Source organism: Ornithorhynchus anatinus, chromosome 1, assembly GCF_004115215.2.
Source record: "Ornithorhynchus anatinus isolate Pmale09 chromosome 1, mOrnAna1.pri.v4, whole genome shotgun sequence".
NCBI lineage: Eukaryota > Metazoa > Chordata > Mammalia > Monotremata > Ornithorhynchidae > Ornithorhynchus > Ornithorhynchus anatinus.
The window spans coordinates 165,672,274-165,698,404 of record NC_041728.1 but is presented as its reverse complement, the minus strand read 5'-3'; the positions used below and the strand labels follow the sequence as shown (position 1 = coordinate 165,698,404).

Sequence of the window (26,131 nt, the reverse complement as noted above, 5' to 3'; positions counted from 1 at the left end):
CACCCATCTCTGTCTTGGAGGAGCAGCGTGGCCTAATGGCAAGAGCACGGGCTTGGGAGTCAGAGGTCATGGGTTCTAATCCCGGCTCCACCATTTGTCTGCTCTGTGACCTTGGACAGGTCACTTCACTTCTCTGGCCTTCAGTTACCTCATCTGTAAAATGGGGATTGAGACGGTCAGCCCCACGCGGGACCGGGACTGCATCCAACCTGATCTGCTTGTATCCACCCCAGCGCTTAGTATAGTTCCTGGCACGTAGTTAAGCGTGTAACAAATACCATGATTATTATTATTACCCCAGCACTTAGAACAGTGCTTGGAACATAGTAAGCGCTTAACGAATACCATAATTATTATTATTATCTCCTGGTTGTGAAGGGGGGGGGTTCCAGGCAAGGGATTGACAGCGAGATAGATAAGAGTGAGGTTCAGGGAGGAGGTTGGTACTGTGTGCTCGGCACACAGTAAGCGCTCAATAAATATGATTGAATGAATGAATGAATGAGAGGAGGGTAGATAAGTAATAATAATAATGATGGTATTTGTTAAGCGCTTATTGTGTGCCAGGCACAGCCTGTGGGATGAGAGCTGAATGAGAGAAGCAGCGTAGCTTAGTGGAAAGAACCCAGGCTGGGGAGTCAGAGGTCATGGGTTCTAATTCCGCCTCCCCCACTTGTCAGCTGTGTGACTTTGGGCAAGTCACTTAACTTCTCTGAGCCTCAGTTATCTCATCTGTAAAATGGGGATCAAGACTGTGAGCCCCACGTGGGGCAACCTGATCACCTTGTATCCCCCCAGCGCTTAGAACAGTGCTTTGCACAGAGTAAGCGCTTAACAAATGCCATCATTATTATTATGGGGATTAAGACTGTGAGCCCCACATGGACAACCTGATCACCTCGTATCTGGAGTAGAACAGTACGTGGCACATAGTAAGCACTTAAATGCCGTCATTATTATTAAAGCCGTTGAGCAGGACTTTCTGCTTAACGTTGGGGGAGTGGGGCAGATATTAGAAGGTTTTGAAGAGTGGGGAGACGTGCAAAGAATGATTTAGAGAAACAATACGGGCAGCGGAGTAGAGTAGGGACTGAAGCGGGAGAGGCTGGAGGCAGGGAGATCTTCAAAGAGGCTAGTGAAATGGTCGAGGCGAAATATGACAAGGGCTTGGACCAGCGGGCTGGATCTTTGGATAGATTGAAATTCATTAATTCATTCAATAGTATTTATTGAGCTCTTACTATGTGCAGAGCACTGTACTAAGCACTTGGACTGTACAATTCGGCAACAGAGACAATCCCCGCCCATTGACGGGCTTACAGTCTAATCGGGGGAGAAAGACGGACAAAAAACAAGACAACTTAATCACAATAAATTGAAATGATCCTGAAAAGTCATCATATTCATTCAATAGTATTTATTGAGCACTTACTATGTGCAGAGCACTGTACTAAGCGCTTGGAATGTACAAATCGGTAACAGATAGAGACAGTCCCTGCCCTTTGACGGGCTTACGGTCTGATCGGGGGAGACGGACAGACAAGAACAATAGCAGTAAATAGAATCAAGGCATGTCCCTGGCCATGGGGGTCTCAGAATCATCTCAGACGGAATATTTATCCAAATGTTCTTACAATGTAGAAGCTCTAGAGTGAAAATTATTATTGTTATTATTTTTATATTAATGTCTGTCCCTGTCCCCCGCCCCCTCCAAACTGTAAACTCGTTGTGGGCAGGGAATGTGTCTGTTTATTGTTTTATTGTGCTCTCCCAAGTACTTAGGACAGTGCTTGACGCACAGTACGCGCTGAATATATATGGTTGAATGAATGAAAATTACTTGGCAGTTTTATCGTATTTGCTTCATTTACTTTGACCTTGGTGTTTTCCAACAAGAACGAACTTGACTTCATTTGAACTAGATAAATTGCATCGTCTTTATTTTTGAGGTAAAGTAAAATCTCACATTCACCAGGTTGCTGCTTTGCATATATATGTCATTCCAAAAGAGATAGATTGGCGTTGGCTACCCCAGTTTAAATTAAATTCAGCATGAAATGATTATTCTTTCTGAGCTTTACCTGCCCGGGGAATAAACCAATCACTGTTTCAGAAGTTCCTTAAAGATTCAATGAATTTTAGTACTAGACATTCTGAATTATGAAAGATCCCTTTCCATTTTATGAAAGATTATGAAAAAGGGTTTAAGAAGGGAAGACATGTCCTCCAAGAGGCCTTCCGCAATTAAGCCCTTTTTGCCCTGGCTCGCTCTCCCGCGTCGTCTGTGCATTCGTTATACACTCCACTCCCATCCTCACAACTCTTGTGTACCTATCTTTAAATGATATATTATGAATTATGTATTTATATTAATGTCCATCTCCCCCTCTAGGCCGTAAGTTCGTTATGGGCATGGAACGTGTCCACCGATTCTGTTGTATTGTACTTTTCCAAGCGCTTAGTACAGTGCTCTGCACATAGTAAGCACTCCATAAATAATATCGATTAATCGATTGATCCACGATTGCAAGCAGCATGCCCCAGTGGATTGAACCCCGGGCCCGGGAGTCGGGAGATCTCGGGTTGTAATCGTGGCTCCGCCACATCTGCTGCGTGACGTCAGGCAAGTCGTTTCACTTCTCTAGGCCTCGGTTAACTCATCTGTAAAATGGCAATTGAGATTGTGAGCTCCACATGGGACAGGGACTGGGTCCAAACCGATTTCCTTGTGTCCACCCAGTGCTTAGTACGGTGCCTGGCGGGTAGCGCTTAACGAATACCACAGTTATTATTATTAAGAATCTAAACCCTTATTTCCCAGTGACTTAATTCGTACCCACACACAAACGTATGAACATTGATGGCGTAAACTTTCATTCATTCATTCAATAGTATTTATTGAGCGCTTACTATGTGCAGAGCACTGTACTAAACACTTGGAATGGACAATTCGGCAACAGATAGAGACAATCCCTGCCCAGATGTTTTCGTTAGAATCACTCCCATAGTATAAAGATCTTCGTGCCGTTCTCCATCCTTCTCCGGAGTCTGACACGCTGGCCGGATCCTACCGGCTTCGCTGTGATTTGATCCGAGGTTAGCTCGTGTCCAGACGGCGCACAGCAGATTGCTGATCTTCAGTAGTCGGTTCAGAAGGATTCCGGTTAGAATCTCGCCGGCAAAAGAGAGAAGGGAGAATTCCTTATTAGTGTCCCCAGTCAGGGATCTCTCCTTCCCTCTTGGAGATGGCGGTCACTATGGCAACTCTGAAGTCCTGAGGCACGATGCTTACACTGAGGACAAGCTCATGGTTGAGGAATAGGCCTCTTTATCGCTTCAGGATTTTCCATCTTCCATGGCTTTGACTGGAGAGGTTATTTCCTCCAATGCTGGGGCTGCTGTCACGTCCCCACGCTCCGTCCTAGCTGTGCTTTGGAGGACCTCTTCGATGGAAGAGAGCACATGGCTATCTTAATAATAATAATGTTGGTATTTGTTAAGCGCTTACTATGTGTAGAACACTGTTGTAAGCGCTGGGGTAGATACAGGGTAATCAGGTTGTCTCTCGTGGGGCTCACAATCTTAATCCCCATTTTACAGATGAGGTAACTGACTGTTACAGGCTCTCGTAGTATCCCGGCTAGATTACTGTGTCAGCCTGCTCTCCGATCTCCCTTCCTCCTCTCTCTCCCCGCTCCGGTCTATTCTTCACTCCGCCGCCCGGCTCATCTTCCCGCAGAAACGCTCTGGGCCCGTCACTCCCCTTCTTGAAAACCTCCAGTGGTTGCCTATCGACCTCCGCACGAAACAAAAACTTCTCACTCTGGGCTACGAGGCTCTCCATCACCTCGCCCCCTCCTACCTCTCCTCCCTTCTCTCTTTCCACTGCCCACCCCGCTCGCTGCGCTTCTCCGCCGTCCACCTCCTCACCGTCCCCCGTTCTCGCCTATCCCGCGGTCCCGGAACGCCCTCCCTCCTCACCTCCGCTAAACTAATTCTCTTCCCCTCTTCAAAACCCTACTGAGAGCTCACCTCCTCCAAGAGGCCTTCCCACACTGAGCTCCCCTTTTCCCTCTGCTCCCCCACTACCCCTCCTTCACCTCTCCTCAACTAAGCCCTCTTCTCCCCCCTCTCCCTCTGCTCCTCCCCCTCTCCCTTCCCCTCAGCACTGTACTCGTCCGCTCAACTGTCTATATCTTCATCACCCTATTTCTTTTGTTAATGAAATGTACATCACCTTGATTCTATTTATTTGCTATTGTTTTAATGAGATGTTCTTCCCCTCGATTCTATTTATTGCCATTGTTCTTGTCTGTGTGTCTCCCCCCATTAGACCGGAAGCCCGTCAAAGGGCAGGGACTGTCTGTGTTACCCATTTTTACATCCCAAGCGCTTAGTACAGTGCTCTGCACATAGTAAGCGCTCAATAAATACCATTGAATGAATGAATGAACATAAAGGAGCGCAGTGGAGTATTCTCGGACCTGGGTAGGATTCCCCCTTTCCTGTGAAGGTGGGGCCGTGGAACCTGTAGAATATTGATTAACAGGTCTTCGGTGGCGGTCAGCAAATACTTAAATTTCTTCAACTCTCTCTAGACTGTAAGCTCCTTAGGGGCACGGAGCGTCTCTGCTAATCCTGTTGTATTACACCAAGAGTTTACTAGTAGACAAGCAGCCTGGCTCAGTGGAAAGAGCCCGGGCTTGGGAGTCAGAGGTCATGGGTTCCAACTCCGGCTCTGCCACTTGTCAGCCGTGTGACCGTGGGCAAGTCACTTCGCTTCTCTGTGCCTCAGTTACCTCATCTGGAAAACGGGGATGAAGACTGTGCGCCTCCCGTGGGACAACCTGATCAGCTTGTATTATCCCAGCGCTTAGAACAGTGCTCTGCACATAGTAAGCGCTTAACAAATATCGACATTATCATTAGTAGTAGTACAGTGCTGTGGACATAGTAAGAGCTAGGTAGATGCCGTTGATGGAATGGTCGAACTCCGACGTCCCACCAGTGGTTGCTTGGGTTTCTCAGCTCGGTCTGCGCGTCTGTTTGCAGGTCTGCCTAAGCCCTTGTTTGAATAGGGTTGTGAGAAGCTGCAGGGTGGAGTTAATGCATTTCCTACTTTGTCTTCGGTAGTTTTTTGGTTTTGTCTTATTCACATGAGTCATTTCTAGCCAACAGATCCCAGTGTCGTCTTGTCTCTGCCAAACCCGCACTGCCCGGAAGGCCGAGTCTCTCGCTTTATTTTTTTAAAAAAATTGCATTTATTATGTGCTCACTATGTGCCAGGCACTGTACTGAGGACTGAAGTGCCCCTTCGTTGACAGTGCATTCATTCAATAGTATTTATTGAGCGCTTACTATGTGCAGAGCACTGTACTAAGCGCTTGCAGTGTACAAGTCGGCAACAGATAGAGACAGTCCCTGCCGTTTGACGGGCTTACGGTGCAGTCGCTTTTAGGTGAGATCCCCTGGTCCAGTAGGCCTTAACTCTTTTCATTGCTCTGGACCGGAAGCTCCTTGTGGGCAGGGAACGTGCCTAATGACTCTTTTGGATTATACGCTCCCAAGAGCCTAGCACAGTGCTCTGCACACAGTAAGCACTCAGTAAATACCATTGATTGATTGATCTGTCTGTTTTTTTCTCCTCAGAAGTTTGTTATTTAATGATAATAATAATGTTGGTATTCGTTAAGCGCTTACTATGTGCAGAGCACTGTTCTAAGCGCTGGGGTTAGATACCGGGTAATCAGGTTGGCCCACGTGAGGCTCACAGTTAATCCCCATTTTCCAGACGAGGTCACTGAGGCACAGAGAAGTGAAGGGACTCGCCCACAGTCACACAGCTGACAAGTGGCAGAGCCGGGAGTCGAACCCATGACCTCTGACTCCGAAGCCCAGGCTCTTTCCACTGAGCCACGCTGCTTCCCCTAGCTTCTGGTAGATGGATTGCCACTTTTCAATGTGACGGTTGTACTGATAGCATGGTTGCAAAAATCCATAGGCGTTCGCCTAGGGGATAGAGCACGGGCCTGGGAATCAGAAGGACCTGGGTGCTAATCCTACTTCGCCATTTGTCTGCTGTGACCTTGGGCGTGTCACTTCACTCTCTGTGCTTCAGTTACCTCTGTAAAATGGGGATTAAGACTGTGAACCCCATGTGGGACGTGAACCGTGTCCAATACGATTACCTCGTATCAATCCCGGCTCTTAGAACAGTACCTGGCACGGAGTAAGCACTTAACAAATCCCATTTTAAAAAAAAATACAACAGAATTGGTAGACACATTCCCCGCGCACAAGTAGTTTACTCCCTACTCAGGTCCTTATCTGTTTTCTTTCTCTTCACTGCTATTATCTTCAGGGCAAATCTGCTAGTGGATAGAGCACTGGACCTGGGTTCTAATTCTGGCTGTACCACTTGTCTGCTGTGTGGCCTTGGACAAGTCCCTCGACTACTGTGAGCCCCATGTGGGACAGGGACCGTGTCCAACCTGATTACCTTGTATCTACCCCAGTGCTTAGTCCAGTACTTGGCACATAGTAAGTGCTTAACGAATGCCATGAAAAGAAATAATATTAAGTATGGTATTCGTTAAGTGCTTGCCATGTGCTGGGCACTGTACTAAGCGCTGGGGAGGATACAAGCAAATCGGGTCGGGCACGGTCCCTGTCCCCCGTGCGGCTCACGGTCTCAATCCCCATTTTCCAGCCGAGGTAACTGAGGCCCAGAGAAGTGAAGTGACTTGCCCAAGGTCACACGGCAGACAAGTGGCCGAGGCTGGATTAAAACCCACGACCTCCTGACTCCCAGGCCCGCGTTCCATCCACTACGCCATGCTGCTTAGAATGATTTTACTACAGAGCCAGAAAAAGGGCCGTCAGTCTCCCGTGCTTATGAGCAGATTTGTGAAGCCAGAGACTAAGGACTGCCTGAGTACATTTCCGACATTCAGAAGGGGATGTACTGAACGCCTGTTTCTGTAAACAGTCCTTCATCTAGCAGTCTGGTGTCTGTCAATCCATAACTGGCCCATTCGCGGGCAACAGTGCAGGGGGTTTTCTAAGAAAGAAACCCTACCGTTTTGCCCATAAAGCACCTCATTAGATCGTGTGTCACTCGAGGGCAGAGAATGTGTTCTGCTTCTGCGGTACTCTTCCGAGCGCCGCAGCGTGGCTCAGTGGAAAGAGCCCGGGCTTGGGAGTCAGAGGTCATGGGTTCGAATCTCGGCTCTGACACTTGTCAGCTGTGTGATCGTGGGCAAGTCACTTCACTTCTCTGGGCCTCAGTGACCTCATCTGTAAAATGGGGATGAAGACTGTCCGCCTCACGGGGGACCACCTGATGACCCCGTTTCTCCCCCAGCGCTTAGAAGAGTGCTCTGCACATAGTAAGCGCTTCACAAATACCAACATTATTATTAGTAGTAGACAGGACATGGGAATGGGAGAGAGTCAGAAGACCTGGATTATAATCCCCGCTCTGCCAGCGGCTTGCAGTTTGACCGTAGGCTCCCTAGCCCTCAGTTTCCTTATCTGCAAAATGGGGATAAAACCCCAACTCTCCCTCCATCTTGGAATAGGAGCCCCATGGAGGACAAAGACTGCGTCTTGATCTGAATCTTTGGTAACCTATCCCAGTATTTAGCAGAGAGTAAGTGTTTAGTAAGTACAGTTATCCAACGGACCTTGTATCGTGCCAGGGGCCTTTAAATGGAATGAATCCTAGGTTCAGGAATTTGAATGTCCTGTGCTCCAGAAGAAACATAACTGTATTTAATTTACGCCAAGACCTTTCACATTTAAGGATTTGAACTATGATTCAGGTAGAAGTAGTTTAAAGTTTGAATTGAAAAAAAAGCTTGTCGGTTGATTCGAATAAAATCATTCTGAACTATTTTCTCTCTCTAGATCAAGCTTCTGAAATTCAGGTGACAATGATGCTCACAGAAAGCTGTAAGCTACGTGGTCTTCATCACAGGTGAGAAAAAATGTATTTTTTAATGATAGGTGCTACAATTCTTACATGGATTTTAAAAAATACGTGTGGAGTTTTTTCCATCTCTCCCACTAAATTGTAATTTGGAGAAGCAGCGCGGCTCAGTGAAAAGAGCGTGGGCTTCGGAATCAGAGGTCACGGGTTCGACTCCCGGCTCTGCTACTTGTCAGCTGTGTGACTGTGGGCAAGTCACTTCACTTCTCTGCGCCTCAGTTACCTCATCTGGAAAATGGGGATTATCTGTGAGCCTCAAGTGGGACAAACCGATTCCCCTGTATCTGCCCCAGAGCTTAGAACAGTGCTCTGCACATAGTAAGCGCTTCACAAATGCCAACATTATTATTACTATTAATAATAATAATTTCTTTGAGAGCAAATACTGCTGCCTAGACTGGGATCCCTCTGTGGGGCAGAGAATGTGCTGATCCTGATTCCTTCTAAATACCCCGGTGCTTAGTTCGATCCATAATAAGTGCTTAATAAGTACAATTTCTTTAAAATTGATTTGTTTTTTCCTATTTTTGTTCTCTCCCAATTAGCCAGGTGGTTGCATGCTTGCAAAAACCTAAACTAAGGAGAATTTATATTATCATACAGCGACTCACACCATGTTGCATGGGACCCAAAACAGGCTTGGGCTGTATGGAAGAATGCTCCCTAATTCCCCAGCAGCACACTAATCAGGATGCATAGTGAAACCACACCCAGTGGCAGAACAGAGTGCTGAGAAGAGGTGTCGATCCATAAACGTCAAAGATACTATCGTAGCATATGTCTGTAGGAGCTCTGGGCAATCCACCTAACTCTGCTGGGAATGATGTTTCTCCAAAATAAGGAGAGGATTGTTCTCACTACTGTCCCTTTGTTGTGCCCCTCCCCAGTGGTAAGTCTAGAAAGAGCTGCCCTTCGTGTTTAAAACCGGGTCTTTGTCTAGGTATCCTCGAGAGATCATCTCTTCCGCTCTTTGCCCATGAAAATAACAACGATAGTGTTGGTATTTGTTAAGCGCTTACTGTGTGCAGAGCACCGTTCTAAGCGCTGGGGTAGATGCAGGGTAATCGGGTTGTCCCACGTGAGGCTCACGGTCTTCATCCCCATTTTCCAGATGAGGTAACTGAGGCACAGAGAAGTGAAGTGACTTGCCCATAGTCGCACCGCTGACAAGTGGCAGAGCTGGGATACGAACCCATGACCTCTGATTCCCAAGCCCGTGCTCTTTCCACTGAGCCACACTGCTTCTCCAAATGCGATGGAGCCCCTTTTCTTCCTTGGGTATTTGTAACCAACATACATCCCGAGCTTTACAATAAACTCTGGGCCAGATACAGATCGGAAGGACGTGGGTTCTAATCTCGGCTCCACCACTTGTCCGCCGTGACACCTCAGGGCGGGTCGTGTAACGTCTCTGTGCCTCAGTTACCTCATCTGTAAAATGGGCATTAAAGCTGTGAGCCCCAGATGGAACATGGACTGTGTCCCATTTGATTAACTGGTATCTATCCCAGCACCTAGCACATAGTAAGCGCTTAACAAATGCCGTAAAGGAGAAGGAGAAGGTCGGGCACCATCCCTGTCCCACTGAGGGCTCTCAGTCTAGGCTTTTGCCCGTCAGGGTGAACAGTTTTCTTTAGGTTTATCATCAGCCTGGAACGCTTAGCTTCTTGGGTTTGGGCTTCTGGGGCGTGGTAATTTGCACCCAGTAATTCTTGAATGACTGGATGTTGACAGCAGTGACGGGAAAGGCAGGAGGAGGAGCGGATTTTGGGAGGGAAGATGAGGAGTTTGGTTTTGCCTATGTTGAGCTAGAAGTGACAGCGGGACTTCCTTTTAAAGCTGTCCTGTAGGCAGGAGGAGACGCAAGATTCCAGACAGAAAGAGAGATCCGGGCAGCGAAGTAGCAAAGCGAGGTGAAACAGGTGGTCCAGTCGAAGGAAGTTGGATTCGGGACAGAGGACAGGCCGTTTGGCAAGGAGAAGGTTGTTGGTGACCCTGGAGAGAGTCATTTCAGTGAAGTGGATTTTAGAAGACCAAGAAGGGGAGTAGGTGGAGAGGGAGTGGGTTTTAACAACCTGTTGGACACTCAGGCCGGCATGGTTTTGGTGTTGAGAAGAGGGACGCTTTGGGGGTCAAGGAGATGGGGGCTTGTTTGAAAGCAGATGTTTGTTTGAAAAAGCCCTCAGAATGCGAGGTTGAAGATGGTGGTCAAGGAGGGAAGAAGGGAGCTTTTATAAGATGTGACTGACTGGGTTTCGAGGCGTAAGAATTTAGGTGGGGGAACGGGGAGGAAGAAAGGAGAAAAAAGGGCCTAGCTCATTGCCAGTACAACATTATTTGGGTTTGAGTGTATTTTAGGGTTTTCTTTTCAGTAGTGGTGATGACTTGCACTGAGCCATCCGTATATTCCTCATTTTGTACTCTCCCAAGCACTTAGCGCAACGCTCTGCCCGTAGTAAGTGCTCAGTAAATGCCATTGTTTTGGTCCTACTGTGACCAGTAACCTGGATCGTGTTTATGTAATAGAGATGATCTGAAGCAAACCCAGTTAGGCCTCACCCGTTTTAGCGGCAAAGTTGCGAGTCGAAATCAGACTAGGTGACTCCTTTTTCTGTGACCAGGGAACGATGATGCTGTGTAGTAGCAGTTTCACGGTATTCTGCCTTGGAAATGGCAAGCGAGATTTTGTGATTGTTGCATATTTCCGTGAATGAAGTGGGGTTCTTCATGCCAGAAGCATTCCTTAAACTGAAGTGCTGTACAAAGTGTACTTGTATTTCCTTGTGCTTTTTTTTAAATCTTGAGACTGTACTTAAGAGCTCATTGCTTGAATTTTTTGAAGATATTCATCATCACCACAAATAAAATTTGAGTGCTTACTGTGTAGAGAGTATTGTTCTAAGACCAGGAAAAGATACCGTGGAAGTAAAAGATAGGGCCAACTCTCTATGACTTGTTTACATTTAATGTTGTAGTTATGTGGAAACAATTGCCAGGTATTCCGTAGGGGAGGAGGAAGAGCGTCTATTCAACGACAGCAGTAAGCCTGTCAAAAATGAAGAGATCCCGCTGGGAGTGACAAGGTGACTGAAAGAGGTGATCAAGGAATGATTAATTCCTTCTCCACTTTTACCATCAGCATCTCCCGGGCCAATCCCAAACCCATGTCCATAATTTAACCCCTTCTTCAAGCTGAGTCACCAAACACCTGGGGGCATTTGACTGTCTACTGAGCACCGAAGCACTGTAGTACAGACTTGAGAGAGTACAGCATAAACAAGGAGTTCCCAGTCTAATGGGGAGACAACAAATTGTTTTCAAATAGTCGGTGTAGATTACCCCAGCACAGAGCTCTCTTCTCCCAAAATCTGCCAAGCCAGTCAGTCATATTTCTTGAGCACTTACTGGATACAGAGCACTATACCAAGCACTTGGGAGAGTACAGTTCAACACTATAGAGAAATATATATATAGATATATAGAGAGATAATATAGAGAGATATATAGAGATAATCCCTACCCATATATATATATGGGTAGGGATTATCTCTATTTGTTGCTGAATTTTACTTTCCAAGCGCTTAGTACAGTGCTCTGCACACTGTAAGCACTCAGTAAATGCGATTGAATGAATGAATGAATGAATGAATGGGACAACCTGATTACCGTGTATCTACTCCAGCGCTTAGAACAGTGCTTGGCAGAAAGTAAGCGCTTAACAAGTACCATTATTATTATTATATTATTATTATTTATATATATATAAGCTCCCATCCATAGGGAGTTTACAGTCTATCCCTTGTTAAAGCCCTCCTAAAACCCCACTTCCCCAGAAAGCCCTTTTTGATTAATGCCACGATTCCTCAATTATTTCAGACCCCCACCCATCTTTATCTCTTGTGAACATTCAACCCATCCTCAGCATTCATTTCCCCTATTCACCACCCCCTTCTGCATCTCCTGTGCACTCGGATCTCTTCTCCTTAAAACATTTTTGTATTCATCCCTCCCCCGCCCCACAGTACTTATGCTCATATCCACTGTAATTCATTATTATTATTAGTAATAATAATATTTATTAAACACTTGCTATGTTCCAAATACTGTACTAAGTGTCTGGGTGGGTACAAGCAAGTCGAGTTGGACACGGTCCCTTGTCCCACGTGGGACTCACAGTCTCAGTCCCCGTTTTACAGATGAGGTCACTGAGGCCCAGAGAAGGGAAGTGACTCACTCAAGGTCACACAACAGACAAGTGGCAGAGCTGGGCTTAGAACCCAGGATCTTCTGACACTCAGGCCCAATCTCTATCCACTACGCCATGCTCCTTCGTTTTTATTTTAATGTCAGCTTCCCCATCTAGTCGGTAGACCTCCTTGTGGGTAGGGATCGTGTCAATCAGTCAATCATGGTACGCATTTAACCCCTTCTTTGTACAGCGCACCGTACTAAGCGTTTGGAAGAGTAAGTACAGCAGAATGAGCAGACACGTTCCCTTCCCGTAATGAGCTTACAAACTAGAATGAATAACGAGTGTTTAAAGGGGGAAACATACAAATAACTCGATGCCACAGAGGGGAAGGGAAATAAGGGTTTAGTCAATCAATTGAATTCATTGAGCTCTCACTGTGTGCAGAGCACTGCACTACCTTCTCTCCCAAGCACTTAATGCGGTACTCTGTACACAGTACGTGCTCCCTCAGTACCCATGGTGTTTGAAGGCAGTCCGGTGCCATTTCAAGTCCAGACATTTACGAGGGCTCGATCATGGTAATCGCCTGGATCCAAGTCAGCAGAGCCCTTAAGAATAATAATAATAATGTTGGTATTTGTTAAGCACTTACTATGTGCAGAGCACTGTTGTGAGCGCTGCAGTAGATACAGGGCAATCAGATTGTCCCACATGAGGCTCACAGTTAATCCCCATTTTACAGATGAGGCAACTGAGGCCCAGAGAAGTGAAGTGACTTGCCCACAGTCCCACAGCTGACAAGTGGCAGAGCCGGGATTCGAACCCACGACCTCTGACTCCCAAGCCTGGGCTCTTTCCCTTGAGCCATGCTGCTTCACCGCTCATAGTCCTTGAGGACCATGATGTATTCAGACCGCTTCAGAAAGTTTTGCCTTGATAGTTTTTCCTGTCAGAGTGCAGCAGGATTCAAAGTGCCTCTGGAGTTAGAACATGCGGCAGCTTATGACTTTGAAGACTTACTCTGACGGATGGAAATGGACCGTGATTTCTTTGAATTCCGTAGTTCCAAAATCCCATTTCCAGTCTTCTTTAAGAAGCACCTCGATTCTTCTGGATTCTCCATTCATGACACTTCTTGATTACATGTCAACTGAAGCCTGGTTGCAAGGGGGTCAGTTCGTATTATCTTAGGAGTGACTCAGCCGTACAGCATCTCATATATTCATAAGGCTGCTAATCCTTCCCTCTAACCTCATCTATTAAATGAGCTTCAGGAGGAAGGGCAGGTGTGTAAATAAGAATATCGTCTAAAAACGACAAGGCAGCACTCCTAGAAAGTGCTATATAGTAGAATAAACCATTATAACACCTTATTGAGGTGTTGGTGGAAAATCCTGCCGAGAGTGAGTGTGACGTTCCTGGGGGTTTTCAGTCCTAAATCCCAGATCAGAGTTCCCAGAGTCTCCTTAGAAGGATCCAGACCCTCTGTCTGCCTCCACTGGATCCTAAAGTTCTAGAGTTTTCCCGTCACTCTAACACGGGTTTAAGGGTGTCCTCCTCAGAGCCCCCCAAATCCCTGCACCTCTAACACCGCCGGCACTTTGCGACTGAAGCCCGGGCATTTCCCCGAGGGCAAAGGGGTTTGGGGGGACTAGCCTACTACCTTTTTCTTGGGGCTGGCTACAGGAAGCTCGAGGACAAAGTTTTCCCTCCCCCTTTCCCTAATAATAATAATAATAGTATTTGTTAAGTGCTTACCATCTGCCAAGCACTGTTCTAAGCGCTGGGATAGATGCATGGTAATCAGGTTGTCCCATTCATTAGAGAAGCAGCGTGGTTCAGTGGAAAGAGCCCGGGCTGGGGAGTCAGAGATCATGGGTTCTGATCCCGGCTCCGCCGCTCGTCAGCTGTGTGACCTTGGGCAAGTCACTTAATTTCTCTGTGCCTCTGTTACCTCATCTGTAAAATGGGGATTAAGACTGTGAGCCTCACATGGGACAACCTGATTACCCTGTATCGACCCCAGCGCTTAGTACAGTGCTCCGCACATAGTAAGTGCTTAACAAATGCCAACATTATTATTCATTCACTCGTATTTATTGAGTGCTTACAGTGTGCAGAGCACTGTACCAAGCGCTTGGAAAGTAAAATTTGGCAACAAATAGAGATAATCCCTTCCCAGCCATGGGCTCACAGTCAAGCAGGGGGAGACAGGCAGCAAAACAAGTAAACAAGCATCAGTAGCATCAATATAAATAAAGAGAATCGTAGATATATCCACAGAGTCATTAATAAAATAAATAGAATAATAAATATGTACATATATCCACAAGTGCTGTGGGGCAGGGAAGGGGGTAGAGTAGAGGGAGGGAGTGGGGTGATGGGGAGGGGAGGAAGAGCAGAGGAAAAGCGAGTCTCAACCTGGGAAGGCCTCCTGGAGGAGGTGAGCTCTCAGTAGGGCTTTGAAGAGGGGAAGAGAGTTAGTTTGGCGGAGGTGAGGAGGGAGGGCGTTCCGGGTCGGCGGTAGGACGTGGGCCGGGGGTCGACGGCCGGACAGGCGAGAACGAGGCGCAGTGAGGACGTGAGCTACAGAGGAGTGGAGCGTACGGAGCGGGCTGTAGAAAGCGAGAAGGGAGGTGAGGTAGGAGGGGGTGGGGGGATGGACAGCTTTGAAGCCAAGAGTGAAGAGTTTTTGCTAAGGTTGATAGGCAACCACTGGAGATTTTTGAGGAGGAGAGTGACATGCCCAGAGCGTTTGGGAGCTCACAGTCTTAATCCCCATTTTATAGGTGAGGGAACTGAGGCACAGAGAAGTGAAATGACTTGCCCAAGATCATCCAGCAGACAAGTAGAGCCGGGATTAGAATCCATGTCTTCTGACTTCCAAGCCCATGCTCTTTCCACTAAGCCACGCTGCTTCTCATGTGACCTCTTGTGACTTCCTTGGTCTCCCCAGCACTCGGAACTCACGGGCAGACATCAACACCTGAGACCTCACAACAATATTTAGTAATTTAAAATTTTAAGCCCGTCAAACGACAGGGACTGTCTCTATCTGTTGCCGACTTGTTCATCCCAAGCGCTTAGTACAGTGCTCTGCACATAGTAAGCGCTCAATAAATACTATTGAATGAATAGTTTTTTTAATAAGGTAACAGTGGAAACAAACTTCAAGCCACATTTCTCTGGAGCTCACTGTGGGCAGAAAATATGTCTGTTGTAATATTGTAGTAATAATTATGGTGCTTGTTAAGCGCTTACTGTGTGCCAAGCACTGTTCTAAGTGCTGAGGTAGATACAAGGTAATTGAGCTGTCCCACGTGGGGCTCACAGTTTTTATCCCCATTTTACAGATGAGGTAACTGAGGCAAAGAGAAGTTAAGTGGCTTGCCCAGGGCCACACAGGAGACAGGTAGGTAGGTGGTGGAGCCAGGAGTAAAGCAGCGTGGCTCAGTCGAAAAAGCCTGGGCTTCAGAGTCAGAGGTCATGGGTTCGACTTCCGGCTCTGCCACTTGTCAGCTGTGTGACTGTGGGCAAGTCACTTCACTTCTCTGTCCCTCAGTTCCCTCATCTGTAAAATGGGGATTAAAAGTGTGTGAGCCCCACGTGGGACAACCAGATTACCCTGTATCTCCCCCAGTGCTTAGAACGGTGCTCAGCACTTAGTAAGCGCTTAACAAATACCAAAATTATTATTATTATTAAAACCCATGTTCTCTGACTCCCAAGCCCATGCTCTTGCCACTAAGCCACGCTGCTTTTAAAGAGCTTAGGACAGTACTTTGTGCACAGTAAGCGCTCAGTAAATACGATTGAAAGAATCTGATGCTTTGTCCATGACTGGGGACATGTACTTCCCAGCGTTCACATTCCTCTGATTCTTCCTCTTCTCCTCTCGGAGCCCTACAGTTTCCTATATTACATTCTCTCCACTGATCAGTTGCAGGGTGTTCTTTCTCCCCCTCAGGGTCAGGAGACCCGTGGCTCAGTGGAAAGAGCCTGGGATTCGGAATCAGAGGTCATGGGTTCGACTCCCGGCTCTGCCACTTGTCAGCTGTGTGACTGTGGGCAAGTCACTTCACTTCTCTGTGCCTCAGTTACCTCATCTGTAAAATGGGGATTAACTGTGAGCCTCATGTGGGACAACCTGATTACCCTGTATCTACCCCAGCGCTTAGAACAATGCTCTGCACATAGTAAGCGCTTAACGAATACCAACATTATTATTATTGTCTGGTGTCCTGCCTACCGGAACCCAAACCTTCAGGAAACCCATACCCTAACCTGGGATTGTCTTCCATCCCTCCGTTTGCCCCGTGTTCATCTGTGGTCCATAGCCTGAGCCTTCCCTGTGACCTTTTCCTCCAGACACCCGGCTCACTTTCTTCTCCTTGGGATGTTCAAGGATTTTCTTCTTCTTCCACAGCCTGATCCTTCTCCTTCCTCCCTAATCTTTCTCTCTGGCTCAGCCAAGTCTTGACACTTCCCTCAGAGAGGGTCACCCCTGGCTTCTTCCTCAGGTTTGCCAACAAGGATATTTTCTAGAATTGGCAAATGGGTACTCCTAACAAATGTTTAATAATAGAGGAGAACCATCATTCTATTGAGTTGGGCCCTGGGAAAAAATGGTGCAAATAATGAGATCATGTAAGTTTTAGGAGATGATAAATGCCTTTAGTGCTTCAACTTTTAATATAAATAATGATATGTATTTTTCACTTTTTCATTTTTAACCAGCAGGAATGTAATTTTAGTTTAGCGATTACATGCTAGAAATATTCAAAGTCTCTAAACATCCATTTCAAAAGAGGGGAAAAATGGCAGAAAAGTAATACAGATTTTATCTCGGCGGTCATGAAATAATGTTCCAAGAAAGCATGATGTCATCTTTTAAAATCACAAGAAGTTGATGCAAATTGGAAAAAAAAAATCCAATTTGTCATGCTTTTTAAATTTGCTGGTATTAGGTACTTTGGCATCAGAGGGATTTAATGGCTTCAGTCAGCCAGTCATATTTATTGAGCACCTTTTGTGTGCAGAGCACTGTACTAAACGCTTGGGAGCGTACGGTATAACAATAAACAGAATCGTTCCCGGAAAATAAAGACATCAAGTGCTTAAAAGTGTGTAAAAAAAAGCAAAGCATTCTATTCTACTTACTAGTAGAATAATGATGGCATTTATAAACTGCTTACTAAATCTAAAAGTGGCATAATATAACTATACAATGAAATGTTTTATTACGTGCAGTATTTGTGGTGCTTTTTTGGTCTGCGGTGGCACAATGAGCAAGTCTTTCTAGTGCTTCCATCATTATCTGGTTTCTAGGGGTCAGTCACTGGTATTTACTGAGCACTTCCTGTACGCAAAGCACTGGGCTAAGCGCTTGGGAGAGCGCACTATAACAACTAACAGACACATTCCTTGCCCACGACAAACTTACAGCCTCGTTTGTGACCACCAATGTGTTAAAAGAGCTGGTGGCCCACAGCCTTGTGGCCTCCATGGAACCACTTGAGGTAAGAGGGAGGAGGCTACGGAGGGGGCGGAGAGCAACCAAGAAGAGAATGGAATTCCGTTGGATTGTACTCCCCCAAGAGCTTTAGTACCATCCTCTGCACTTAGTAAGTGCTCAATGAATGTCATTGATTGATTGAAGATCAAACACCAGCGGGTACAGCCACCGTCCTCAGCTGTTGCTGTTTTGAGGTTGATGTGATGCTGTTGTGTCCTTATTTTAAAATCCCCCCACCTGCCACTGTGCCATCCACTCTCTTTGAAGAATGAATTCAAACGTTTTGAAATCAGGAAGCTGTGGGTCTTGATTGCGTAAAAGTGTTACTGTTTTTAACTTGGGAGAAAGCTTCTATCATTTAATTTATGAATTGTTACGATCAGTTAATTAATGGCGTTTATTGAGTGCTGTAAGCTCTTTGTGGACAGGGCTGTAAGCTCTACTGTACTCTCCCAAGCGCTTAGTATGCTACTCTGCACACAGTAACTGCTCAATAAACACCGTTGATTTAGTATTTTGTGTAGAGTACCATACTGAGATCCCTGCCATCAGACAACGGTATTTGAGTGCTTACTGTGCGCAGAGCACTGTATTAAGTGCTCAAGGAGCTTGCAGTCTGAGGACTTTACGGTCTTTGTTCCGTTTTGGATTTTTTAAAAATCAAATGATTCTTGACCTGATTATTTTGGGTCTTTTCCTTCAGGTGATTTTCATGGTATTAAGGACTTGGGATGTGGCAGGCCCTGTTCGAAATTCTGGGATAGCTACAAAATAATCAGGTTAGACCCCAGTCCCAACCCCAGATGGTGGTCAAAGCCCAAGTGGTAGAGAGGGCTGGTAACTCATCCCCAGTTTGCAGATGATGAAACCGGGCCTCAGAGAGGTTAAATGGCTTGACCAGGGTTCTACAGCACATCATTTGTAGTGCTTGGACCAGAACTTTGGGCTCCTGAATCTCAAGCCCATTCTCTTTCCATGAGGTCTTACCGCTCCCCAGTAGATGGTTAGCTCCTTGAGAACGGCAATCATGTCAACCAGCTCTGTTGTACATTCCCAAGCATTTAGGGCCTAGTGGATAGAGCGTGGGCTTGGGAGTCGGAAGGATCTGGGTTCTGATCCCGGCTCCGCCCCTTATCTGCCATGTGACCCCGAGCAAGTCATTTCACTTCTCTGGGTCTGAGACACCTCATCGGTAAAATAGGAATTAAGGCCGTGAGCCCCATATGGGACGTGGGTTGTGTCCAACTTGATTAGTTTGTATCTACACCAGTGCTTAGTAATAATAATGTTGGTATTTGTTAAGCGTTTACTATGTGCAGAACACTGTTCTAAGCACTGGGGTAGATACAGGGTAATCAGGTTGTCCCACGTGAGGCTCACAGTTAATCCCCATTTTCCAGATGAGGGAACTGAGGCACAGAGAAGTTAAGCGACTTGCCCACAGTCACACAGCTGACAAGTGGCAGAGCTGGGATTCGAACCCATGACCTCTGACTCCGAAGCCCGGGCTCTTTCCACTGAGCCACGCTGACACATAGTAAGACCTTGACAAATACCATTAAAATAAATCAGAAAAATGCCATTGATTGATTCTATGATAATTAACAAATTCCCAGACTCTTTCTTAGGTGTAGATCAGTATTTTGTGTGTGTATGGGGGGCGGCGGGCAAGGGGGGAGTGTTTTCCCCGCTATGGTTAAGGGAATCAAGACATTGAGATTAATTCAGTTAGGTTAATAACCCACTCTAGAAGAGGGTTAGAGTCACGGTTCCTCTACTCCCATTAAAATGTACAACTCTAGGTTGGGCTGTAAATTTAGGTGCAATGCGGGGATTGATCAAAATGGCGAAACTACTTAGCTATTGGAAGGTAAAGTCATAAATCGTTTTAGTTCATGGGAGGACAGGTTCATTAGTAGGCAACCTAATACAATGCAAAGTGCTTTCAACAGGAGGGATTAATTGGTTGGTTTAAAAGAAGGATACTTTCTCAAGTAAACCTTCCTGGAGCTCAGAGTTTCAGGCTCAAGTAATGAAACTCATGCCTCCTTAAAAAGGTGTGGCTGTAACCTTTATAATCTGCCCATTCCGGGCCAAGTTATTTCTGATGTCTCATCTCGGTGAGCATCAAAATGAAAAAAAAAAATATCTAACAGGCTTGAATTTCGGGAAACAGCAGCCCAACATTGAAACATTACACCTATTGTGGAGAGTCTACCGGGCAGGAAACGTGAATTTTTGTAGTGTTTATTAATGGCATAGCGGATGGAGCACGGGCCTGGGAATCAGGAGGCCATGGGTTCTAATCCCAGCTCCACCACTTGTGTGGCCTTGGGCAAATCAATTAACTTCTCTGTGCCTCAGTTACCTCATCTGCAAAGTGGGGATTTAGACTGTGAGCCTCATGTGGGACAGGGACCGTGTCCAACCCGATTTGCTTGTATCCACCCGACCGCTTAGTACAGTGCCTGGCATATAGAGAGCACTTAAATGCCAGAATTATTATTATTATGTTAAGCAGCGTGGCTCAGTGGCAAGAGCATGGGCTTGGAAGTCAGAGGTCATGGCCTCTAATGCCGGCTCTGTCACTTGTCAGCTAGGTGACTCTGGGCAAGTCACTTAACTTCTCTGTGCCTCAGTTACCTCATCTGGAAAATGGGGATTAAGACTGTGAGCCCCACGTGGGACAACCTGATTACCTTGTATCTACCCCAGCGCTTAGAACAGTGCTTGGCGCATAGTAAGCGCTTAACAAATGCCATCATTATTATTATTATTATTATTATTATTATCATCATGTATTCTTCATCTAGTTTTGAATGTGGACAGAAGCTTGCCAAAAATGTTTGTATTGGTAAAACACACCTATCCCTCCTCTGTCCACCTGTTTGTCCCATTTATTTTATTTTTTTTTTGGTTGTTACGGTTTGGCTCTTTTCTTCACTAATCCTCAGCTTTCTCCACCCCTTCTGAGCCTTTTCCATGCACCTCTCTTCTGGATTGTGGAAAGTCCTGGTTTTTCCAGTCCTGAAAGCTCTGTCCCGGCCCCTGCTTCTCACTCTTTGTGAGCACTGTTATCCAGGCTGCTCCTGGACCTGTTGAGTCCTGTTCCTTTCCCTGCTTGCGGTCCCATGAGTGCCCTCTCCCTTGTCTTAGTGCTTAGAATAGTGCTTGGCACATAGCAAGCGCTTAACACATACATACCATCACTATGCGAAGCAGTGTGGCTCAGTGGAAAGAGCACGGGCTTGGGAGTCAGAGGTCATGGGTTCGAATGCCGGCTCGGCCACTTGTCAGCTGTGTGACTGTGGGCAAGTCACTTCACTTCTCTGTGCCTCAGTTACCTCATCTGTAAAATGGGGATTAAGACCGTGAGCCCCACGTGGGACAGTCTGATTCCCTTGTGTCTACCCCAGCGCTTAGAACAGTGCTCTGCACATAGTAAGTGCTTAACAAATACCAACATAATTATTATTATCATTATAGTTAATATTATTATTTATGGGCTGCCTTCTCCCTCTCTTCTCCCCATATGCGCAGGGTTACTGGAGATCAGAGTGGAGGGCTTAATACAGTGCCCTGCCCTTGGGTGTTCAGTATCATCAAGCCAACTACATATACCTGAAACTGGTGTAACCATAAAAGTCACCCCGCGTCCTCTGCCGATTGGTGTAGTAGGTCTTGATGGAAAGGGAAAAAAAATCCTTATGAGCTGTTGCTCAGCACATATTCCCTATAGGAAATAAGAGCCCTAAAACAATTCAAGCAGCTTTATCTCAGTTGGTACCTTTTTTTGGGGACTTAAAATGTTTTTGCTTATTGCGGGACTTTGGAAGCGTTCAGTGTCTAAGGCAGATGTTTATGCAGAAGAGTGAATACCCAACCTGGGTTAATGAAGAGAGAAAGCGAACTGCACTCACAATTAATACCCAGTATGGTCTTCTGTGAACTCCAGCCACCTAAAGGGCTTTACTTCCTCTCTGTTTGTGTGGGAAAAGGTGAAAGTTCCTTTTGTACATGGATACCGAAATAGCAGGTCACAATATATACTGGCCTACAGCTTTCAAATCCTCGCTCACTTAAAAATGAGGAATTGCTACTCTCCATGTAGTAATAATGTAACTTATTTTCAAAGGTATTAGTTCCTGGTGAGTGTTTTTCTCTCTCCTAAAATCTCAAATGAAATCCTTTCTGCGGATGTGGTTCTTAGCGAATAGTTGTAAGGTTTCCAGAAAATACTTTTCCATGTTCTCATAATGAATGACTTTGAAGTCAAAAAAATATACCTGGCTTCTCGTTGTTTTCCAAGCACAGTCGATTTGTGGCTTGGGTGTCATCTGTCTTATTTTCATTCTAAAATAGTTCCGAGTAGACTATTTTTACAACTGTAGGTATTGTTTGTGGGATTTGATTAACTCATTTATGCCTGTTTTGATTTCTTGCTAACTTCTTTAGGGTAAGCAATTGATGTTAAAGTTGACTTGTGATTTTATGTAACACTAATCTCTTTCCTCTCATAGGAATCTTCTTCCCATCACCCACGTCTGTATAGAGGAGGGGGAAAAGCCCATGGTGGTATTACCATACATGAACTGGGGGAACCTGAAGCTCTTTTTACGGCAGTGCAAGTTAGTAGAGGCCAATAATCCCCAGGTACGAGAAACCTGCCTGCACACTCTTTTTCAGCAATAGCTCTATTTCCAGGTGACCTGTAACAAAACGGTCCGGGAGGAAACCTGAAGGGCATGGAAAATAGTGGCTAGAGCATGGGTCTGAGAGTCAGAAGGACATGGGTTCTATTCCAGGCTCCAGCACTTGTCTGCTGTGGGACCTTGGGCAAGTCAATCAGTCAGTCGTATTTACTGAGCTCTCACTGTGTGCAGAGCACTGGGCTAAGTTCTTGCGAGAGTACAGTATAACAGATGCATTTTCTGCCTACTGTGAGCTTACAGTCACTTTATTTCTCTGGGCCTCAGTTACCTCATTTGTAAAATGGAATTAAAACCATGAAATCCACCAATCACTCTTCCCCCCCTTCAAAGCCCTACTACTAATAATAATAATGTTGGTATTTGTTAAGCGCTTACTATGTGCCAAGCACTGTTCTAAGCGCTGGGGTAGACACAGGGGAATCAGGTTGTCCCACGTGGGGCTCACAGTCTTAATCCCCATTTTACAGATGAGGTAACTGAGGCACAGAGAAGTTAAGTGACTTGCCCAAAGTCGCACAGCTGACAAGTGGCCGAGCCGGGATTTGAACCCATGAACTCTGACTCCAAAGCCCGTGCTCTTTCCACTGAGCCACGCTGCTTCAGTAGCCACGCTACTGAAGGTGCACCTCCTCCAAAAGGCCTTCCCAGACTAAGACCCCTTTTCCTTGTGTCCCCCTGCCTTCCACCTCACCTTGACTTGCTCCCTTTGCTCTTCCCCCTCTCCCTGCCCCACAGTACTTATGTATATATCTGTGATTCTATTTATATTGATGCCTATTTACTTGTTTTGATGTATGTCTCCCCCCTCTAGACTGTAAGCCCGGTGTGGTTTACATTAAGTAAATGTAAACCATTTATTTACATTTGGTTTATTTACATTTAAATGGCCTCTTTATTGCTGTATTGTACTTTCCAAGCGCTTAGTACAGTGCTCGGCACACAGTAAGCACTCAGTAAATACAATTGAATGAGTGAATGTGGGACAGGGACTGTGTCCAACCTCATTAGCTTATACCACCCCAGCGCTTAGGAGAGTGTTTGACACAATAAGCAAATAGCGGCAGCAGGCCCCAAGAGGCAGCTAAAATAGGGTTCCACGTAAGCCAGTCGAGAAGGGGAAGGGGGAAGGGGCGCTTGGACCCTTGAAAAAGTTATCCTGACCTTTGAATTTGAAAGCCATTCCCTCGAGCTATAGTTTGAAGAGGGAAAGAAAATAATGCTCAGTTAGGGAGTTGTAACTCAGAACAAAGAAACCTAGGGGTTCTGATTTGGGAGTTTCCCCATTAACCAGTGTCATTATCATTTTCTGCCACTACAGGCAATTTCCCAACAGGACCTTGTACATATGGCCATTCAGATTGCCTGTGGAATGAGCTACTTGGCCCGGAGAGAGGTCATTCACAAAGACCTGGCTGCTAGAAACTGTGTGTAAGTACAGTGTCCACCCTCGGACGGAAAGAGACCGCAGCGAGGCATCGTGTTCCATTTTAACGGCGACACCCGTTAGAAACTCAGTGATCCAAGCCTGTTCATTTGACCGGGGCAGAACATTTGGATAACCGTAACAAAAAGGTCTCGAATGGGATAGTTAGGCCAAACCCAGTTTGAGCTTTTTTTTTTTTTTTATCATCCAACCACTTCGGGTTCCATTCGTATCTTCGTTTTCCCGTTATATTGTACGGGTAAATCATTCTTTGGTCACTTAGCTATCTCTTCTTCGTTTCAGCATTGACGATACGCTTCAGGTAAAGATCACAGACAACGCGTTATCCAGAGACTTGTTCCCCATGGACTATCACTGCCTGGGAGATAATGAAAATAGACCCGTCCGGTGGATGGCTCTTGAAAGTCTAGTTAATAACGAGTTCTCCAGTGCTAGTGATGTGGTAAGTTGGGGTATATTCAGATGCTGATAAAGGGAAAAAAATAGACTTCGGTATTAATACTTGAAGCGAGTTACTCTTCTTGAAAACTAACACTCAGTAACCAGTAACTGGGAAGTTTTACCGGTAAACAGGAATGGAACATGGCTTTCAGTTCAACAATCCAACGAGAGATGGATCTTTCCGGGAAGAGATCAGTTCGGTCCTCGTCTGTTGACAAAAGTCACCAGTAACTGTTTTGTTCTGTCCAGTCCTCCCCTTCTTTATATAAAAGACTTTTCTGCCTTTGTGGTGTAGGTTTCCTTCATCGCTTTTATCCCATCCAATACAGAGAGCTCAGGTTTACAAGGAAAGGCCTCCAGGATGCCTTTGGATGTCTCATGGGTTCAACCCTATGAAACGGTCTTCTAGCCCTGTAACTCATTGAGGAATGTTGTCTGCTCGTTTATTCATGGGAAAGATCTGGCATCTGGTTACAGAAGTGTTTTGTTTTCATTTTTGAGGATAGAGTACATCCAATCCACTTATTGAGATAAGTAAAGCCCTGTCTTATCTCAGTAGTTCAACATTTTTCTTCTGGGTTTGCAATCTGAAACCCAGAAGGACAAGTTAGATTGTGCCGAGGATAGCTAATATTAGTTGTAGTAATAGCATTCATTAAGCACTGCCGTGTACAAAACACTCGTCTGTGTCTTGGGAAGACCGCAGAAGTGAGAATTAGTCTCTGACTTCCCCCGTAGGGCTCAAAAATAATGGAATAATGGAAGGAAGGGGTGATGGCAACAGATACAAAAAGAGAGATGAAAACCCAACAGCAAAATAAAAGGCAAGGACATAAATAACTATGAAAATAAAAGAGCAGTAGGAGACTGTGATAGACTTCAGAGTTTGGGGCTTCTCACAGCTCAGTGTCCAACTCAAAGCCGTGTTTAATGTTAAACCATTTCCGGGCAAACCTTTTGTCCGTGTTCCTTTTCCTCTCTTGGACTGCAAAGAATGAAGTGTGTGGATTTTGAATGCAGAAAAGCACAGCTTAGTTCTTCACAAGTTATTTTTGATCTGCCTTTGTCACAATAAACCAGAACCTGCGGTTAGGTGTAGCAGTTGAGCCAGTTATACTTTGCTCTGCACTGCAAAAAAAAAAAAAAAACCACAGGAAAAAACAGGCGACGGTGTGTTGTAAAATCAATGCTTTGCTTACTGAGGGAAAGAGATTGTTTGCATGTTGTTATGGATTTACTGTTTTAATCCGATTTGGTTTTATGTCTCCATTTCTAGCTTAATGAACTTTCTAGTGGTTTATGTTATTTTTAGGGACCTATTTAGGAAATGATATCCCATCTATTTTGATAGTGACATCTTACTAATTATCTCTGCTTTTACTGGTTTAATTAGGACAGCATTGTTGTTTACAGTTGAGTCTTAAATCTTCGAAGCAACAGTGAGGGCTGTAGAATTTTAGTATTGTCATCAGGGTTAATTGAGCTCCTTGGTCAGAGCGCTGTACACTAGTTACTTGGCCTTGTAACTGTTTAAGTCAGTATGACTCTTGTTCCTTGTATGCCAGTGTTTTTTTGTATGCATTTTCCGTTCTATCTCCCTCATTAGTTCAGTGCAGTGGTTTAAGGCTGTCAATCACACAGATATGCAATCCCAAGAGAACTAAGGAGCCTGAATCAGGATAGGTTTATAAAGGATCCTACAGAGTTGTGTACTGCATTTTCAGCCAACGGCCGCTTCATTAATGTTTCTCCGGAAAGTTCGTCTACTCTAAAGTGTTGCTTCTATGCCTGTGACTCAGTGTGGGATAAGGCTAATAATTCCTTGCATTGGCGAGAC

At 45.6% G+C, this 26,131-nt stretch overlaps 1 protein-coding gene across 2 annotated transcripts in view; it reads left to right on the top strand.

Annotated features, from left to right (window-relative positions):
- The window catches only part of RYK (receptor like tyrosine kinase), a 202,335-nt gene that overhangs the window by 143,304 nt on the left and 32,900 nt on the right, over positions 1–26,131 (top strand). For both annotated transcript variants that reach the window (XM_029069528.2, XM_029069519.2), the window contains exons 10-13: positions 7,909–7,978; positions 22,218–22,350; positions 23,728–23,837; positions 24,136–24,295. In XM_029069528.2, the coding sequence (XP_028925361.1) occupies positions 7,909–7,978; positions 22,218–22,350; positions 23,728–23,837; positions 24,136–24,295 (473 nt within the window). The remainder of the gene's footprint in view (positions 1–7,908; positions 7,979–22,217; positions 22,351–23,727; positions 23,838–24,135; positions 24,296–26,131) is intronic.